Raw genomic sequence first — 20,942 nt, forward strand, 5'->3', positions numbered from 1 at the left:
AGAAGTTCTCAAGGAAGGGCTGATTTCAGGTTTGGGACAAGAAATGTGTAAAAATACCTTTCATATATCAGAAAAGCAAGATAGCTATCAAAAGTTGTGTCAAAAGGCTAGGAGCCAAAATGAAGGGGGACCCTACTTGCCAAAGGTGAGACAATTCAAATATCAAAAGGAAAAAGTGCAATTGATTAAATATATAAAAATTTTTTTATATCAGAATATTAAAGTAAAAAATAATTTATGAGCTCATACTGGTACTAAACAAAATTTTAGAAATTGGTGAGTTACTTTTGGAGGTTGCTGCAGAATCAAGTTCTGAAAATTGGTAAAGGGGAGAAGCAAACATTTTCTACTTTCTAGTATAAATTATATTTCAAGATAAGTAGCTGATCAAGGCAAGTTTTTTAGATATATTTCAGCTGATAAATGCAAAGGAATCAGAAGGCATCATTTATAACTCTCAGTGAAATAATAGATGTAAGCATCAATCATTAGTATCTGCTTAAACCCTTAGGTGAAAGATTGATGGAGTATTTTATAATGGAGCGAGCTGATAACACCCAAAGCCACTGCCCACTGTTAGTATCTCCAAACATGGGCTGTCTAGGTATCACGTATGTTATGACTGGGTGCTATAGAGCACCTATGAAGTATTTCTAACAGCCTCTTTTTTTTTTTTGAGATGGAGTCTCCCTCTGTCGCCCAGGCTGGAGTGCAGTGGCGTAATCTTGGCTCACTGCGAGCTCTGCCTCCCAGGTTCACCCCATTCTCCTGCCTCAGCCTCCTGAGTGGCTGGGACTACAGGCGCCCACCACTGTGTCCGGCTAATTTTTGTTTTTGTTTTTGTATTTTTAGTAGAGACGGGGTTTCACCATGTTAGCCAGGATGGATAACAGCCTCTTAATGTGAGTAGAGAATCCTCTTAATCTTCGTAGAGAAATGTGTTTATATCTGTTGCAGTGCAGATACACACACACAAATAGAATAGAAACTATAGAAGAATTTCTAAAATTAAAGGGCAAAAGAACAAAATAGAAATTTGACCAAGTGAGCAAAAGAAGGGACAGGAAAAAAGAAAACTTCAAAGTATAATAGTAAACAAATTAAGTGGTAACTAGGGGAATTTCAACATTGGGTATTAGATGATATTAAGGAATGTTAATTTTATCAAGTGTGATAATGTTGTTATAGTTAGACCTTATCTGTTAAATATTCAAATGTGGGTGAAATACAGTCATGCATCACTTAACAACAGGGGTATTGATTCTCCTGCCTCAGCTTCCCAAGGAGCTGAGATTATAGGTGTGCACCACCACGCCCAGCTAATTTTTGTATATTTAGTAGAGACAGGGTTTTGCCATTTTGGCCAGGCTGGTCTCAAACTCCTGACCTCAAGTGTATCTGCCCGCCTTGGCCTCCCAAGGTGCTGGGATTACAGACATCAGCCACTGTGCCTGGCCCAGACTATCATTTTTAAAACAAATTTTTTTATTTCTAAAGCAAAAAAATTAGTGATGTGTTCTTTTACATTTTTGTATGATTCTTCCATATCTGGCTATATTAGAAGGCAATTGAGTTCTTACCTGCTTCTGCATTCAATCTTTTGCAATGTTATTTTGGTTGAAGTATGTCAAGAAAATATGGCTTACACAAATATGAAATTGGAAGGGGGAGGAGGATTTTAATAGCTTTTCTGATAATTATGGATATTCTTCTTGATATTACATCAAAACTTGACAAGTGACTACTGAAATCTAAAACCATATCAGTAGACCTTTCATATTGTTCCCATTTAGATCTGTTGGTCTATCTTCTGCTTTGGATACATATTAACCTGTGCATTAATCATTTAGAAAAACTGATTCCATGAGTTATGCTGATCTTCCACATGTTGACACACTTCACTATGCAATTAAAAAGGCATTCATCAGTGTCATCACCAATTTCATCAGAAAAGTTTTTAAGTAGCTGTCAAGTTCATAGTCAACACAGCTTTCTCAAAATTGTAATTTTTCTCTTGAATATGGTTGACAATAAGTACTGTCAGTTGTGTTCCTTGAAATGATAGCCTCACTTTGTTCATTTGAGAGAAAATGTCTGCTCAACACCCAAGTCTGAATGACCTTAATTTGTGTGCCCGTCATTCTTTCAAAAAGTAGATAGTTCAGCTTGCATCTTAAAACAATCTCAGGCCGGGCGCAGTGGCTCAAGCCTGTAATCCCAGCACTTTGGGAGGCCGAGGTGGGTGGATCACGAGGTCAGGAGATCGAGACCATCCTGGCTAACACGGTGAAACCCCCGTCTCTACTAAAAATACAAAAAATTAGCCGGGCGTGGTGGCGGGCACCTGTAGTCCCAGCTACTTGGGAGGCTGAGGCAGGAGAATGGCGTGAACCTGGGAGGCGGAGCTTGCAGTGAGCCGAGATCGCGCCAGTGCACTCCAGCCTGGGGGACAGAGAAAGACTCTGTCTCAAAAAAAAAAAAAAAAAAAAAATCTCAGAAGATTTTCTTGGGATGACCACTGTATTTTGGTTTGCAGCAGTGTTTTATGTATACTTCCCATTTTGTCATAAAATATTGAAAAAGACATATGTCCACAGGTTGAGATTTAGTAAACTAATAATTTTTGTTGCTTCATCAAGGACACGCTTAAGCAAATTTACAAAACTCCAGGCCAGGCACGGTGGCTCATGCCTGTAATCCCAGTACTTTGGGAGGCCGAGGTGGGCATATCACTTGAGGTTAAGAGTTCCAGACCAGCCTGGCCAGCATGGCAAAACCTCGTCTCTGCGAAAAATAAAAAAATTTCGCCGGGGGTGCTAGTGGGTGCCTGTATTCCCAGCTACTTGGGAGGCTAAGGTTGGAGAATCGCCTGAACCCAGGAGGTGGAGGCTGCAGTGAGCAGAGATCTCACCGCTGCACTCCAGCCTGGGTGACAGAGCGAGACTCTGTCTCAAAAACAAAAACATGTAAAAAAAAAAAAAAAAAGTCCTGCCAGTTTATGGTGGTGAATACTATGTCTAGTTATACAGTTTGATTTATGCTTTGATTTATGCCTTGATTTATGCTAAGACACCAGCAGTTTTACCCACCATAGCTTTTGCACCATTAGCACAAATGCCACTACAGTAAAAAAGGCAGAAAACTTAGTTTTACTAAGAAGAAAATAGTTTAAGCCGGGCGCGATGGCTCACGCCTGTAATCCCAGCACTTTGGGAGGCTGAGGCGGGCAGATCACGAGGTCAGCAGATCGAGACCATCCTGGCTACACGGTGAAACCCCGTCTCTACTAAAAATAAAAAAAAAAATTAGCCGGGCGTGGTGGCAGGCGCCAGTAGTCCCAGCTACTGGGGAGGCTGAGGCAGTAGAATGGCGTGAACCCGGGAGGCGGAGCTTGCAGTGAGCCGAGATCGCGCCACTGCACTCCAGCCTAGGCGACAGAGCGAGACAACGTCTCAAAGAAAAAAAAATAGTTTCGACTCAAGGATACTTAGATATTGGGGACTTGGCTGGGTGCAGTGGCTCACGCCTGTAATCCCAGCACTTTTTGGGAGGCCAAGGCGGGCAGATCACCTGAGGTCTGGAGTTTGAGACCAGCCTGACCAACATGGCGAAACCCCGTCTCTACTAAAAATACCAAAAAATTAGCCGGGCCCGGTGGCACATGCCTGTAATCCCAGCTACTCGGGAGGCTGAGGCAGGAGAATCGCTTGAATCTGGGAGGTGGAGGTTGCGGTGAGCTGAGATCGCACCATTGCACGCCAGCCTGGGCAATAAGAGCGAAACTTCGTCTCAAAAAAAAAAAAAAAAAAAAAAAAAGAAAGAAAAAGAAAGATACTGGAGACCTCGGGGTCCATAAACCATACTTTGAGAACCACTGATACAGAGGCTTGATGAAACTAAGGCTTAAAACTAAGCTTTTTGAAAGCACGGGCTGTTCCTGTTTAGAAGTCCAAGGGCTCACTGATCTAAATTCACACTGAAGATATGTGTCCTCTTTTCCTAGGAATTCAGGCTTAAACAGTCTTTCTAGGATAGGGGTATTAGTAGGTTACTGTTATTGGAATAATCCCAAATATTTTATGATAGTTCAGTGAATAACCATCCTTTCTTTTTTTACATTTAAAATAATCTAAGTTCCTAACCTTACACAGCTAAATAATTGAAAGATCAATATTAAGGACATGTAAGACAACTTATTTGAAGAGTTTTGTCATTTCTTGGGACCATTCTTTTCAGTCATTTCCAGCAGGGCCCTCAAAGCAATTCACAGAGCCATTTCTCACAATTGGGCAGACATACTCAGGTTTAGTGGGTAATTTTTGCCTCCTGCTGCTTCTTTCTCTCTTCTTCTGTATTTCTTTCCTTCTTGCATTTTTTTCTCTTCCCATCTGTTTCCTCAGTTAACATAAAGTTTGAAAGGTTCGTCCCCTACTCCCTCAAATCTTGTTCAGGAAAGACCCCTTTTACACAGTGGTCAAGAAGTATTATCTGCAGTATGAATATCTGGAGGTAAAACATTATGGAACAAAGCTGGGAAGCAATCAATCAAAAACAGGAATGGGGGAATGTGTATAGAGCACAAAGGATTTACAATCAGGGGCTATAGATTTAAGGTTCAGCTCCTACCATGTCATTTTAACTTTTCTAAGCTTCAGTGGACTTATTTATGAAATGAAAATGACTGCCAATCCAACCCCCATTCCAAACTTGAGTTGTGGAAAAAACTATGCACACAAATTAATAAACATTCTATTTTACAGCAACACCTTTAATAGTATACATTTCAATCAATAATAAAACTGGAGTGCCTTCAGTGGAGGGGGAAAAACAAACCCCTAAGAGGCTCCAATGAAGACTTTGGCCAGTGCTGTTAATTCCTGGGTCTCTATTCTTGAATCCATGCCCTATGAATTGCTCCCACTGGGGACTTCCTAATGGAGAGTCTAATCCCTAGTTTTGTTCTTGCTATCATCACTCTCTTTTGCCTCAGATGTAGGAAATAGTAGAGTCTTGGGAAATACATGATTTTGCCTTGAAGACTGATTGTTAATGATGTACTACAGTAAGGATCTCATAAAAGTTTTTATACTTTTTACATGTAAAACCAGACTTAGTTAAAATACTTAAGGTCTTTTATTATATTTAGTTTCAGGTAAACCTACAGTGGCAGTGTGGCATAGAAAGAGGAATGGACTGGGAATTGAGGACACTGATTTCTAATGTTGGTTCTGTCATTAATTGACTATTCTTAGGCAGACTTCTGTGGTTTTCAGACTTGGATAAGTATAATAGGTGGGTTTGGACTAGATGATTGTTAAAGAGTCCTTCCGGCTCAAAATTGTATGATTCTAAGTCCTACCTACAAAATAAGTTTATGGGTTAGGTAATACAACATATAAAAATATATAATGAAAATTCCTATTAATTCTAGCTGGCAATCCTTTTATTCTGTCAAGTTGAAAGCACTTGTAACTTTACATACAGGTAAAATAAATTATATAGAAACAAATTCCAAATTAAATAACAAAAGTACAAGGATAAAAAGCATTAGCTAAAATTTTTTTAATGGTAAATACTACCTTTATTTTAAAAAGTTATACATGCTAGAAAAAAGCATAAATGATATATGTAAACAATTGTTTACTCAATACTTTTTTTCCTTGAAAAAGGTGCAAATGATCTTTAAATGTAAACACAAAGTTGCCAAACATCTTTGTAGTTGGGGAAAAGGAGAAGGAGGTTATTCCTTTTAAATGCAGTTAGTCTTATTCAAAGATTTTTCTTGCAAAATATATTGAAAAAAATTTGTCTATGAATACAATGAGGAAAAAAAACTTTAACCATTGAAATTATTTTTTTCCTTAAAAATTTTTAACTTTTTACCAGAAAGTGCAATTTGAGAGAAGTAGTAACAATGGCCTTATAGAATGAAGATAATGAAACATTGTTTGTATAAAAGAACCAAGATATTAATAAAATGCCTCAATTGATTTTACACACTTTAATGTGTGCTATTACATAAACTGAATAGTTCATTCCCTTGGAGGCTGTTATTAAAGGTAAGCCTCAGCTTAACCAGGCCTGAGCATCAAGAATAAATTGCATAACAGAATTCACTGCTGGGAGAAGACATTTCTCCCTGCTGGTCCTTGGTAGCAATAAGGAAACAGGAAGGACAGTTGCTTTAGTCGGTAACATTTTTGAGCAAAAACTGTTGCAGAGCTGCATGTGATTCTCTTGGATTCTCAAGACAGCATATGAGACTTATCTATTGTTTTTATAAGAGGCACTGAGCAGAGCTCTAGATCTAGCAGAAACTCTATGAGAATATTATGAAAAAAAGACTAAATAAACGAGTTCATATAGAAAGAAACAAGACATAAAATTACACTGATGAAAACTGTAGTGTCTAAGTCCTGGTTTTTATTGATTTAGTATCCCTTCGGAATTGTACTATTTAAAATGAGATGTTGCCTTTTCTTGTTTTTTTTTTGTTTGTTTTGTTTTTTTGTTTTTTTAAGATTTTCAAGTCTTCTGGTGGTTAGTGCGAGAATAATTGCTAGCTAATACATTTTGCATACCTACCTTTATTCCTGGTAATCCTTGTTAGTGGAATCATGTGGATGGACTGTCTAGAAATAATAGCCAAATCATATATAGCCCTTCTGCCCTTATTAAATAGTATTTTCAAACCTAAATGAATACCTTACAAAGTAAGTTTTGCTGCTTGGAATTTTTTTCTTCTTTTCTTCTTTTGTGGGAGGAAGGATAAGTTCAAAACGAAAACAACAAAAAACCATGATAAATTAAAACCAAAAATAAATATTCTTCTGCACAGAATTGAAAATTATTGTGCATCTTGCAGGTGAAGTACTTTCATTGGATTGTATTTCCATTTGTTGAGGCACCGGCAAATAATAAATTTTGTTCTAATGTTTTCTCAAGCTGTACAAAGCTCCAAGGTCAAAGCTCCCCAGAATACAGAGGAATATATACAAGACTCTGTCTTCTCTGTGTTCACCAAATATGGGATTCACAATGTGTCATTTTAATAACTCCTACGCCACCCCCTAGCCGACGGTAATTCATCCCGCCATATAACCTGCAAAGAAAGAAACAATCATATTTTCTAACTGGAAAATATGTTACAACTAAGATGTTATTAACTACGACTAAGATGTTATTAACACGTTTCTATGTTTTATATTACAACTAATATTTTCAGCTTCACACTAATATTGTCTTCATTCTAAAGATTAGAAGCTGCAATTGAGCACTGTTGAGTAGCAGGACTGTTTCAGAGATTGACTGACATGCTCTCACTCATAGGAGGCTGTGTGAAGAATAAGAGAGCATCATATTCACATTTTGCATCAGAACTTCACAACTTTATACCTCACTGACTTCTAACAATTACACAGAATTATATATTCTACATTTTCGTAATTTTGCCCCTGGCTATATTATTGTCCCACCTATGTTTTCCCTTTAGCTAAAATTCTTCAATTATTTATTTTTATCCCTTTGTCTTATATGTACTCTGTAAGCCTCCTCAAGTCCTTTATAGAACAAAACCAGATTTGAGTAAAGTCAGCATCTAGTTTGTGACAAGATCATCTTCAAAATTAAGGACTTTCCATGGAGAAGAATACTAGACCTTTATCAGCTATGAGGTAGAGTTGGTTTTTAAGTTTGGGATATGTAACTGCAAATATTTAGTTATTAATGTTTCAACAGATGATCCTCAAGAATTTCATGACTATTACTTTGTCATCTATTACTAATTCTATTTAGTGACAGTTACTAAGAAACAAGTTCTCAGGTAAGATTATAGTGATTAAGTGACAGTAAATTTGGCTGTCTTTAGAAATTATGCTTACTCAAAATTCCTAGTAAAAATAGAAAGCTGTATATGGAAGAAAATATCCTGCTAGTGAGAGGCCCAAAGCTGCCATTACCTATCCTTTACCATTATTAGGTTTTGCTAAAATGCTACCTTTCCAATGAGGCCTTCCCTGAACGCCTTTAAAAACAGATTCCCCTCCCTGTACTCCCTAGCCCCCTCCCTTGCTTTGATATTTGCCATAGCACTTCCATCTACTGGTATGGTAATGTTTGTCTCCCTCAATATAATTGGTTAGCTCCAGCAGGGCAAGGAATTTGTTTTGTTTTGAGATGGAGTCTTGCTCTTCCGCCCAGGCTAGAGTGCAGTGGTGTGATCTTGGCTCACTGCAACCTCCACCTCCTGGGTTCAAGAGATTCTCATGCCTCAGCCTCCCTAGTAGCTGGGATTACAGGCATGCGCTTGGCAGGAATTTTTGTTGTTGTTCGGTTTTGTATCCCCAGGGCTCAGAGCACTTAGTAAATCTTTTTTTTTTTTTTTTTTTTTGAGATGGAGTCTTGCTCTGTTACCCAGGCTGCAGTGCAATGGCCCAATCTCCACTCACTGCAACCTCTGCCCCCGCCAGGTTCAAGTGATTCTCCTGCCTCAGCCTCCCAAGTAGCTGGGATTACAGGTGCCCACCACCATGCCTGGCTAGTTTTTGTAGTTTTAGTAGAGACGAGGTTTCACCATGTTGGCCAGGCTGGTCTCGAACTCCTGACCTGAGGTGATCTGTCCACCTTGGTCTCCCAAAGTGCTGAGATTACAGGCATGAGCCACCGTGCCTGGCCATCAGTAAATATTTACTTAATGAACAGGACTGTAAAAATGTGATGTAGGAGCAAAAAGTACTATGCTGTTATTAGCCTGACTTTAGTTTTGTGACCACTGAGTCATATGGAGCTGTGAGACATATGTAGGATCCAAAGCATATCACTTAAATCTCTGTGAGAGTTGTGGCTTTCCTAGAGATAGACTATAGTTCAATCTAATAGTGTGATGAAAAAACCCAGGTGAATAGTTGCAGGCTTAAAATTAGGAAATGTATTAGAATACAGTAAGAATGGACTACAAGACTGCCTCTTTTAGAATAGTAACAATAAAACAGAGCTCAGCTTATCCTTCATGGTCATAAGAAAAATTTCCCAGAATGTCTGCTGCCTCAGCTCACATGTCCAGCCTGATATTTCTGGTTGATGTGCAACCTTAACCACAGATGGTAACCCTAAACTTGCTTAGGCAAGTAAGCCCATTTTATTGAGAAGGAAACCCCAAATTGCGTGGAAGGCAAAACTGTTTTCTTAGAAGACTAGTATTTAGAATTAAGTACAGATATGCCATACATCAAACCCATAGTATTGTTATTTTTAAAGTTTGAGAATAAACTATATGTTTCGCATTTTAAGTTCTTGTAGTGTTTAAGAGAATTTGGCTTTTTAGAGCATCTATAAGATTACTCTTGTGATTCAAGTATAAAATATGATTGAGTAAAGATTTAGACTTAATTATGTTAAGTTTAAAGGTTTAAGAGAATTTTGCTAAGTTTGTAAAGGTTCTTGAATATTTAAAATAAATGCAAGTCACCTAATTTATGTGAAATTATAAAAACTACTTAACTACTTAAGAAAGCTTTATTAGACAATTGAGGATTTAAAAGCAAAGTAAAATTAAACCTTGAAATGAAGTTTAAGTTAAGCTCTCTCAAATAAGATGTAGCCTCCTCCCAAAAAGTTAAAATGGATTTAACAATGAAATATTATTTTTCAAATATTAATTTTTCAAAAGTAATTGCAATTTGTTTTTCCTAGGCATAGGTCTCCCACAAGAACACCAAAAAATGGCATGGACAGATTTGGAGCCAAAGACCTAGGTTCTAATTCTAACTCTATCACTAACTCACTTAGGCAAGTCATTATATTTCTCGGTGCTTTTGTTTCCTCAGCTGAACATGATGGGACTAGGAAGAAGATTTTTTTCCCTATTTTACCCATCTCTAATTATAAAACTGGACAGTTACTGAAAAGGAGAATTTTGTAATATATCAGCCACTTTAGAGCAATCAAGTCAAAATGAGCCATAAATATGTGTAACTTCAGCCCTCTTCAAAGTACTCCAATGTACTGACCATCCCAGTTCTGATGGTCATGGGCTATCTCAAGCCCATGATTTCCAAGTCAGTAGTGAGGTGATTTGCTATACAGCTTAAAAGTTACCTCCATGTATTGGCATCAGGATCAAAAACTTCTATGGTCTTCAAGTATGTTGTGCCATCAAAACCTCCTACTGCCATGAGCTGTCCATTGACCACTGCCAGGCCAACCTACAAAACCAAAATACAGTAAGCTGCTGAAGAAACTAGACAATCGTAAGGAAATTATAGACTGGTTTCTAGATAAATCTATTTACAAAAGATAATTCTTTATGGCCTTACATTCTGGTTTACTGAAACACAGAGGGAAAATGTAACAACAAAAGTCTATCAAATTATGAGAACTATAAAATTATATATTAGAATATTCACACAGAATCCAAAACATGTATTTCTTAAATTTTAGAAAAACTGTTCACTAGGAGTGAGCAAACAACCCCCAAACTGCTCTCACTTCCTCTGGTATTTGCCTGCTCTAATCTTTCTAAATTGCTAGTAAAATTCTCTTTTAAAAATACAAATCTAGGCCAGGCACGGTACCTCATGCCTGTAATCCCAGCACTTTGGGAAGGCCCAGGTGGGAGCATCACTTGAAGCCTGGAGTTCAAGACCAGCTTGGGCAACACAGTGAGACCCCTATCTCTACAAAAATAAAGTAAAACAGAAAAATATAAATCTAATCATATTGTCACTTTCCTCTGTAAAAACTTTCTCACTTTGGGAGGCTGAGATGGGTGGATCGCTTGAGCCCAGGAGTTCGAGACAGGCCTGGGCAACATAGTGAGACTCTGTCTTTACAAAAAATACAAAAATTAGCTGGGTGTGGTGGGGCATACCTGTAGTCCCAGCTACTTGGAAGGCTGAGGCAGAAGGACTGCTTGAGCCTGAAAGGTTGAGGTTGCAGTGAGCTGAAATTGTGCCACTGCACTCCAGCCTGGGCAGCAGAGTGGGACCCTCTCAAAAAAATCTCCTAAAACCAAAACAACTTTCTAAGCCTCCCTACTACTTAAGGATAAGTTTAAAGTCTGTATTATGTTACTCAGGCCCTCCAGAAATCTATCTTAGCCCACTATTTAAGCCTCACCTCCTATAGTTTCCCTTTACTCCTACTAATGAATCCTATGCTGCAGTAAAACTAGATTAACTGCTAGTCCCTGAAGATAACATACATTTTTCACACCTCCACACTTTTGCACATGTTCCCTGGCTGGTGTTTTCTTCTCCCCTCCCCTCCCCCACCTCCCTCCCTTCTCCCTCCTCTCTCTCTCTCTCTCTCCCTCTCTTTCCCTCTCTCTCTCTCACTCACAGGGTCTTGCTCTGTCACTCAGGCTGCAGTGCAGTGGCAGGATCACAGGTCACCATAGTGAAACCCCGTCTCTACTAAAAATACAAAAAAATAGCTGGGCGTGGTGGCACACACCTGTAGTCCTAGCTACTTGGGAGGCTGAGGCAGGAGAATCACTTGAGCCTGGAAGGTGGAGGTTGCAGTGAGCCAAGATCGCACCACTGCGCTCCAGCCTAGGTGACAGAGGAAGACTCCATCTCAAAAACAAAATAAAACAAAAAAACAGTTCACCGTAGCTTCTACCTCCTAGGCTCAAGTGATCCTCCCACCTCAGCTTCTTAAGTTGCCGGGACTACAGGGATGCACCACTACATCTGGCTAATTTTTAAATTTTTTGCATAGATGGGGTCTCACATGTTGCCCATGCCGGTCTCAAATTCCTGGGCTCAAGTGATCCTGTCTCTGCCTTTCAAAGTGCTGGGATTACAGGCATGAGCCACCGCACCTGGCCCTGGCTACTGTTTTCTGTCTGTCTTTTAGAAAAGCTTATTCTTCCTTCATGAGCTAGCTTACATGTGACTGTCTTTGGTAGTCTCTTCACTGCCCCAACTCATTCTTACTTCCCCAAAGCAGTAAGCGCATTTTCCTATGTTCTTCTATAAAATATATAACACTACTGTAGGGTTTACTTATTATAGTTAGCTGTAAACATTTCAATTTCCTTCACTAAATTGGGAGCTACCTAAGGAGAGGAATCATGCCATACTCATTTTTGCTTTCCCAACACACAGCGAACACTTAACAGGAATGTGACTAAGATGCTGTTAGTTGTCAGTAATAAAAAGCCACAGATATGTGAAGGCTTTGACTTGCTGACACCTTCCAGTGGTGTTCCTTGACTTATGCAAACCAGAATTCACTCTCTTTTATCCTCAGATTGTGGAGTGCTTAGCTACTGCTTGCTTCTCCTTCCTGTTGTGGATGTCTCAATGAACTCCTGACATGATCAGTGGTTAATGGGTTATATTTTGCTCTAAGCAAACATCCCAAGATGGATGAATTCTATACTTCACCCAGAAGTCTCTTGTAGTCACAGGCCATCCATGGTCTAGAACATGTCCCAGGGCAGTGTGATCTGGTCTATACTATAGATAGGGTAGACTCAAACTAGTTTGTGGGGACTGAGGGTGGAGCCAGATGTATTTTTGCCTAAACATTTGTATTAGTATGCCAACTACTTAGACTATTAGCTAGAAACATTAAGTTGCAATATATAGATCTAATATTAATTTAGATAAGGTAGTGGATAATTTGGGGAGATTGTTTCAGAAAAGCAATGGATACAGGATAAATCCTAAAAGCCAGGCGCAGTGCCTTATGTCTGTAATCCCAGCACTTTGGGAGGCTGAAGGGAGTGGATCACTTTAGGTCAGGAGTTTGAGACCAGCCTGGCCAACATGGCAAAACCCCATCTCTACTAAAAATACAAAAGTTAGCTGGACATGGTGGCACGCGCCTGCAGTCCCAGCTACTCGGGAGGCTGAGGCAGGAGAATTGCTTGAACCTGGGAGGTGGAAGTTGTAGTGAGCTGAGATTGCGCCACTGCACTCCAGTCTGGGTGACAGAGTGAGACTCCTTCTCAAAAAAAAAAAGGAGAAATCCTAAAAACGTATTCTCTAATTATTCAACTACATGAGATAAAAATAATCAAAAGACATTCATTATTTTCTAGTGTCAAATTAGCAGGGCTTGATTTACCTAAAAGCATCCTGAATGACCAGTGGGTCAATGAAGAAATGAAGAAATTAAAAGTTTCTTGAAACAAATGAAAATGGAAAAACAACATACCAAAACCTATAAAGTGGTTTTGGACATGAAGTGAAAGTAAGGGGAAAGTTTATAGCAATAAGAGCCTACATCAAAAAAGTACAAAAACTTCAAATAACATAACAATGTATCTTAAAGAACTAGAAAAGAACAAACCAAATCCAAAATGAGAAGAAACAATAAAGATCAGAGCAGAAATTAATGAAATTTAAGTGAAAAAAAACACAAAAGATCAATGAAATGAAAAGTTGACTTTTGAAAGGATAAACAAAATCAACAAACCTTTAGGCAGACTAAGAAAAAAGAAGGCCCAAATAAATAAAATCAGAGATGAAAAAGGAGACATTACAACTGATACCATAGACATTCAAAGGATAATTAGAGGCCATTATGAACAAATATATGCCAATACATTAGAAAATCTAGAAGAAACAGATAAATTCCTAGACACATACAACCTACCAAGATTGACCCATGAAGAAGTCCAAAACTTGAACGGACCAATAACAAGTAATGAGGCTGAATGTGGTGGCTCATGCTTGTAATTTCAGCACTTTGGGAGGCTGAGGCGAATAGATCGCTTGAGCCCAGGAGTTTGAGACCAGGCTGGGCAACATGGCAAAACCCCAACTCTACCAAAAACAAAAAACAAAAAAAAACAAAAACAAAAATTAGCTGGGCATGATGGTGTGTACATGTAGTCCCAGCTAATGGGCAGACTGAGGTGGAAGGATGGTTTGAGCCTGGGAGGTGGACGATGCAATAAGCCGACATTGTATCATTGCACTCCAACCTTGGCGACAGAGCCAGACCCTGTCTCAAAACAAAACAAAAAAGTAATGAGATCAAAGCTGTAATAAAAAATTTCCCAGCGGAATTGAATGATGACATCACTTAGACACAGGGCGGGGAACATCACACACCAGGGCCTGTCGCGGGGTGGGGGGCTGGGGGAGTGATAGCATTAGGAGAAATACCTAATGTAAATGACGAGTTGATGGGTGCAGCAAACCAATATGGCACATGTAGACCTATGTATCAAACCTGCACGTTGTACACATGTACCCTAGAACTTAAAGTATAATTAAAAAAAAGAAAAGAAAAAAAAATAATCTTCCAGCAAAGAAAAGCCCAGGACCCAATGGCCTCACTGCTGAATCTTATCAAATCTTTAAAGAAGAATTAATACTAATCCTATCAAGCTACTCCAAACATAGAGGAAGAGGGAATACTTCCAAACTCACTTTAGGAGGCCAGTATTACCCTGATACCAAAACCAGACAAAGACACATCAAAAAAAGAAAGCTACAGTCCAATATCCTCAATGAACAATGATGCAAAAATCTTCAACAAAATCCCAGCAAACTGAATTCAATGACACATTAGAAAGATCATTCATCATGACCAGGTAGAAATTATCCCAGGGATGCAAGAATGGTTCAACATATGCAGATCAATCAGTGTGGTACATCATATCAACAGAATGAAGGACAAAAACCAAATAACCATTTCAATTGATGCTGAAAAAGCATTTGATAAAAGTAAGCATCCCTTCATGATAAAAACCCTTAAAAAAGTGGGTATAGAGGGAACATACCTCAACACAATAAAAGCCATATATGACAGACCCACAGATAGCATCATTTAGAATGGGGAAAAACTAAAAGCCTTTCCTCTAAGATCTGGAACAAGACAGGGATGTGCACTTTCACCACTGTTATTCAGTATAGTACTGGAAGTCCTAGCTAGAGCAACAGGACAAAAGAAAGAAATAAAGGGCATCCAAATTGGAAAGGAAGAAGTCAAATTATCCTTCTTTGCAGACAGTATGATTTTGTATTTGGAAAAACCTAAAGACTCCACCAAAAAACTATTAGAACAGATAAATTCAGCAGAGCTGCAGGATACAAAATCAAGATATAAAAATCAGTAGCATTTCTATATGCCAACAGCAAACAATCTGAAAAAGAAATCAAGAAAGTAATCCTATTTACAACAGCTATAAATAAAATACCTACAAATAAACTGAACCAAAGAAGTGAAAAATATGATGAAAACTAGAAAACACTGATGCAAGAAATTGAAGAGGACACACAAAAATGAAAACACATTCCATGTTCATGGATTGGAAGAATCAATATTGTGAAAATGTCCATACTATCCAAAACAATCTACAGATTCAATGCAATCCCTACCAAAATACCAATGACAGTCTTCACAGAAATAGAAAAAATAATCCTAAAATTTATATGCAACCACAAAGACCCAGAATAGCCAAAGCTATCTTCAGCAACAAGACCAAAACTGGAGGAATCATATTATCTGACTTCAAATTAAAGAGTTACAGTAACCAAAACGGTATGAGACTAGAATAAAAACAGACACATAGACCAATGGAACAGAATGGAGAACCCAGAAATAAACCTATACATCTACAGCGAACTGTTTTTTTGACAAAGGTGCCAGGAACGTATATTGGGGAAAGGACAATCTCTTCAATTAATGGTGCTGGGAAAACTGGGTATCTATATGCAGAATGAAACTAGACCCCATTTTTTGCCATATACAAAAATCAAATTAAAATGAATTAAAGATTTAAATCTAAGGCCTCAAACAATGAAACTGCTAAAAGAAAACACTGGGGAAACTCTCCAGGACACTGGTCTGGGCAAAGATTTTTTTCAGTAATACTCCACAAGCACAGGCAACCAAAGAAAAAATAGACAAATGGGATCACATTAAGTCAAAAAGCTTCCGCACAGCAAAGGAAACAACCAACAAAGTGAACAGACAACCCACAGAATGGGAGAAAACTACCCTTCTGACAAGGGATTAGTAACTAGAATATATAAGGGCTCAAACAACCCAATAGAAAAAAATCTAATAATCCAATTAAAAAGTGGGCAAAAGATCTGAATAGACCTTTCTCCAAAGAAGACATAAAAATAGCAAACAGGTATACGAAAAGGTGCTCATCATCTGATCATTAGAGAAATGGAAATGAAAATTACAACGAGATGTCATCTCACCCCAGTTAAAATGGCTTTAATCCAAAAGTCAGGCCATAATGATTGCTGATAAGGATGCAGAGAAAAAGGAACACTCCTACGCTGCTGGTGGGAATGTAAATTAGTACAACAGTTTGGAGGTTCCTCAAAAAACTAAAAATAGAAATATCATATGATCCAGCAATCTGACTGCTAGGTATATACCCCAAAGAAAGGAAATCAGTATAATGAAGAGATATCTGCACTCCCATGTTTATTGCAGCACTATTAATAGCCAAGATTTGGAAGCAACCTAAGTGTCCATAACTCCACTTACTCCACTACGGCGTGATGTCATGGCCACCACTGGAGACCACTGGTTGGTTCTGGGGTTGTATCTCTCAGCACTGCTCAGCTCTGTAGTGTCATCTCTACCTCCTACAGCATAGATCATGTCCTGATATACTGCACAGCCTAGGTGTTTCCTCCGGGTCCCCATAGGGGCTATAGTGTGCCATCTGTTTTCCTGAGGATTGTAACGTTCCACTGTAGGGAAAAGAAAAACCAGTAAGTGAGCATTCAACCATTTCCTCTCACCTCCAGTTTTCTTTATAGCCACTGATACTTTGTGATAACACATATTTTCAACACATGATCTGATTTTTGCTTCTGAGAAGGATTTGTATACCTCTGGACAATACTACATATACTCTCATCGGGGCTGGTTTCTTCTAGGTATGGTACAGTGGAAAGGGCATGTGTTGGGATCCAGATACTCTGGGTCTAGTTTTATCTAAATGACTAATTAGCTACATGACTCTCAGCCTCACTCTCCTTATCGTTAAATGGGGATCCTGACTACATGATCAATAAGCACCATTCAATACTAACAATTTATCATCATAATCAGACAACTTCTGTACTCCTGTATTCCCTTCCCTATAGCATAGTGCATTTTAAGCTTCCGAAGAGAAGACAAGACATGTGACGAATCTGGTGTGACTGTCACATTGACAATATCCTTAGGCAAAAATACCCATACTATCTAAATAGAAAGGAATAACAAACTAGGCCAGGTGCAGCGGCTCACGCTTATAATTCCAGCACTTTAGGAGGCTGAGGTGGGCGGATCACTTGAGCTCAGGAGTTTGAGACCAGCCTGGGCAACACAGTGAAACCCCATCTCTACTAAAAATACAAAAATCAGCCAGGTGTGGTGGCACACACCTATAATCCCAGCTACTCAGGAGGCTGAGGTGGGAGCATTGCTTGAGTCTGGGAAGTAGAGGTTGCAGTGAGCCAAGATTGTGCCACTGGACTCCAGCCTGGGTGACAGAGCAAGACCCTGTCATAAAAACAAAAACAAAACCCAAATAAATGAATTTGTAGTTCTAAGTTTTTATTTATTCTTAGATTAGAGTACGTTGTGGTTTTTTTTTGAGGAGAAGTTGTGATGGAGGAAAAGGAACTAATTATATAAGAAAGTAGTTTTTAAAATTCATTATAAATTTCCAGCATCTTGGAAAGCAGGGGAAGAAATAAATATTTGGGGAATGTACTTAGAATATGACTACAGTGGGAGCTGAGGAAGAGCTGAGAGCTGCACTCTGCAGGAGGGAAAATTAGGCATTTTCCTAGTAAATTATAGGATAACCTGGAGTTTCTACACTTTTTGTAGGAGGACTCTCCAGGAAAATGTTCTGCTTTTGGGGAACCTGATTGCCTTTGGGAGGCACTAACCTGTGTTGAGTGGAGATGTCCCGTCAGAGCCACCTACAGCATATAAGAACCCTCCTAACACAGCCACAGCCACACCTAGTCTTCTGGTACTCATAGAAGCTACCCGAGTCCACTTGTTCTCCTTCGGATCATACCTGCAGTGAGGGAAACCAGACTGTATGCTTGTTCTTATTAAGTGAAGCCTTTTTCATAAGATCTGAAATCACACTAATGATATATTGAGTACACAGACTTGCTATAGTCAAATGTGCAATGAAAATCTAACATTTTACTTAGTCATTAGAAAAACGTCTTAGAATTTATATCTATGCCAGCTATTAAGCTATTTTCTACACTCAGACTTGGAAAATGTCCCAAGGAAAGAAAACAACCTATGACCTCAGCTCACATAACACAGGCTTTTTTTTTTTTTTTTTTGAGATGGAGTCTTGCTCTGTTGCCCAGGCTGGAGTGCAAGTGGTGTGATCTCAGCTCACTGCAAGCTCCGCCTCCCGGGTTCACGCCATTCTCCTGCCTCAGCCTCCCGAGCAGCTGGGACTACAGGTGCCTGACACCATGCCCGGCTAATTTTTTGCATTTTTAGTAGAGATGGAGTTTCACCGTGTTAGCCAGGGTGGTCTTGATCTCCTGACCTTGTGATCCGCCGGCCTTGGCCCTCCCAAAGTGCTGGGATTACAGGTGTGAGCGACCGTGCCCGGCCGGCAACACAGGCTCTTTCTTCAATGGAATTTTAGTTCGTTTGGTCATTACTTTGAAATGCCTCTGATGTATTTTAAAATATGATTTTTGTAATTTGTCTTTTTTTCCTAGTCATTGTAGTGGGGGTGATGGCTGTTACTCTCTACTACATCCTATTTGAAAGTAGAAGTCTTTTGCATAGTTCTTTGAAACAACCTTTTTATTATAAAATAAAACTCAAATACAGAAAGTGTCATCCCTAGACACTTCAGTCTTACTTAACATTACATTTAAAAAATTTTTAATTAATATTTATTTAATTTTTATTTATTTAAAAATAGGGGTCTTGCTGTGTTGACCAGGCTAGTCTCAAACTCCTGGCCTCAAGCAATCCTCTCACCTCGGCCCCCAAAAATGCTGGGATCAGGTGAGCCACTGTGTCTGGCTGAGATTTAAAAAAAAAAAAAAAAAAGGCTGAGTGTGGTGGCTCATGCCTGTAATCCCAGCACTCTGGAAGGCTGAGGTTGGAGGACTGCTTGAGGCCACAAGTTCAAGTTCAAGACCAGCCTGGTCAACACAGAGAGACCTTATCTCTATAAAAAACTTGGAAAAAAAAATTAGCCAGGCATGGTGGCATTCACCTTCGTCCCAGCTACTTGGGAGGCTGAGGCAGGGATTGCTTGAGACAGTTGTGAGCTATTATTGCACCACTGCACTCCAGCCTGGGTGACAGAGTGAGACCCTGTCTCTAAAAAAATTAGATTAAATTAAAAAGTCTCTTATTGTCTATAGATTTTCTCTCCATTCCTTTTCCTCCCTGCAATTCATCTGTTTTAGAACCCAGAGTGTATGACAATTTTCCCCATAATATGGATTTGGTTGACTGTACGTTCATAGTGCAGTCCAATCTGTTACTCTGTCCTTTTTATGTTGGGCAAATTGGTAGTTGGATCCAGAAGTTTGATCAGACCATGTTTGGTTCCTTTAACAAGACTACAGAAGGTGGTATGTTAGCAGCTGTTTATCAATGTCTAGATACACTAATTTACTGAGTGTTGCAAAATGATAATCACTTATTTTCTTTTATTGGGATAATTTTATAAAGAAACAATCCTTTTATCTACTATTTGGTTACTCAATCAATATAATAATACAGTTCTTATAAGAAAAGCAGGATATATGTTCACTTCTTTCATTTTATTTATATGTTTTGAGGTAATAAATTTGTTCCATATGATCTTCCAAAGGCAACCAATTAGTCTTAAAAAGTTTATCATTAAGAACTCATATATTTAAGTGTATTTATTGGATTTTAATCTATTGCAATGATCACTTTTAAAGCTGAAATTATCTTATCTTTGGTCAGTGGGAACATCTTCAAGTTGGCTCCTGAGTCTTTTTGACTCTTAGCGGTCTTTGACAGCTTGCTTGCTATTTGGTATGACAGGAGGGTACAGACTCATTTGCACATTTCCTGTTCTAAACCTAGAATCAGACATTTTCCAATAAGCTCTGGTTTCTTTAAGTGGGAAATAAAATTTCAAGATACAATCTGGGAGTAGAGATGTTCACTGACACTTTATTTCTAGACTTTCTCAGTTGACAAGCTAGAATATATAGAAATTTTATCAAAAGAGGAATTTAGTTCAAATTCATACTCAGGACTACAAGATACTCTATTTAAACTTGTATTTTGCAACTTTATCTTCTTCTATCTCCACACTCTGGTTTTCAAGGACAAAGGAGAGAGCAGAACTAGAATAATGCATACTCATTTCCTTTATTCTACATTTATACACATAATAGAATAGCAGTATTATCACTCCAATATCCCTGAGAACAATTAAAATTCCTTTTTGCATACCTCTTCTTTGTACTACATTTACATGGATTGAGTACATAGCTAGAGTATGCTACACTCTCTTGCTTTTATTTTTATTTTTAGAGACAGGGTCAGTCTGTCACCCAGGCTGGGGTACAGTGGTGCAATCATAGCTCATTATAATCTTGAACTCCTGGGCTCAAGCAATCTCCTGTCTTAGCCTTCTGAGTCGCTGAGACTACAGGTGTGCACCACCATGCCTGGCTAATTAAAACATATACATATATACATTTTTAAGATATAGGGTCTTACTATGTTGCCTAGGCTGGTCTCAAACTCCTGGCCTCAAGTGGTACTTCTACCTTGGGCTCCCAAAGTGCTGGGATTATAATTCAGAGCCACTACACCCAGCCCTCCCTTTTAATCTTCATTTAGTCATAGTTCTACAGTTAACTGCATGTATGTATGTATGTATTTATATATTTTTGAGACACGGTCTTGCTCTGTCACTCAGGCTAAAGTGCAGTGGTATGATCATAGCTCACTGCAGCCTTGAACTCCTAGTCACAAGC

At 38.8% G+C, this 20,942-nt stretch overlaps 1 protein-coding gene across 4 annotated transcripts in view; it reads right to left on the reverse strand.

Annotated features, from left to right (window-relative positions):
- Positions 1–4,872: 4,872 nt before the first annotated feature.
- Positions 4,873–20,942, reverse strand: part of KLHL20 (kelch like family member 20) — a 68,733-nt gene continuing 52,663 nt past the window's right edge. For all 4 annotated transcript variants that reach the window (XM_032160959.2, XM_058442847.1, XM_058442848.1 and 1 more), the window contains 4 exons: positions 17,871–18,004; positions 16,468–16,676; positions 10,096–10,202; positions 4,873–7,102 (listed from right to left, as the gene is read on the reverse strand). In XM_032160959.2, coding sequence (XP_032016850.1) covers positions 7,018–7,102; positions 10,096–10,202; positions 16,468–16,676; positions 17,871–18,004 — 535 coding nt within the window. In that variant the 3' untranslated portion in view covers positions 4,873–7,017. The remainder of the gene's footprint in view (positions 7,103–10,095; positions 10,203–16,467; positions 16,677–17,870; positions 18,005–20,942) is intronic.

Source organism: Hylobates moloch, unplaced genomic scaffold, assembly GCF_009828535.3.
Source record: "Hylobates moloch isolate HMO894 unplaced genomic scaffold, HMol_V3 SCAFFOLD_8, whole genome shotgun sequence".
NCBI classification, from domain to species: Eukaryota; Metazoa; Chordata; class Mammalia; order Primates; family Hylobatidae; genus Hylobates; species Hylobates moloch.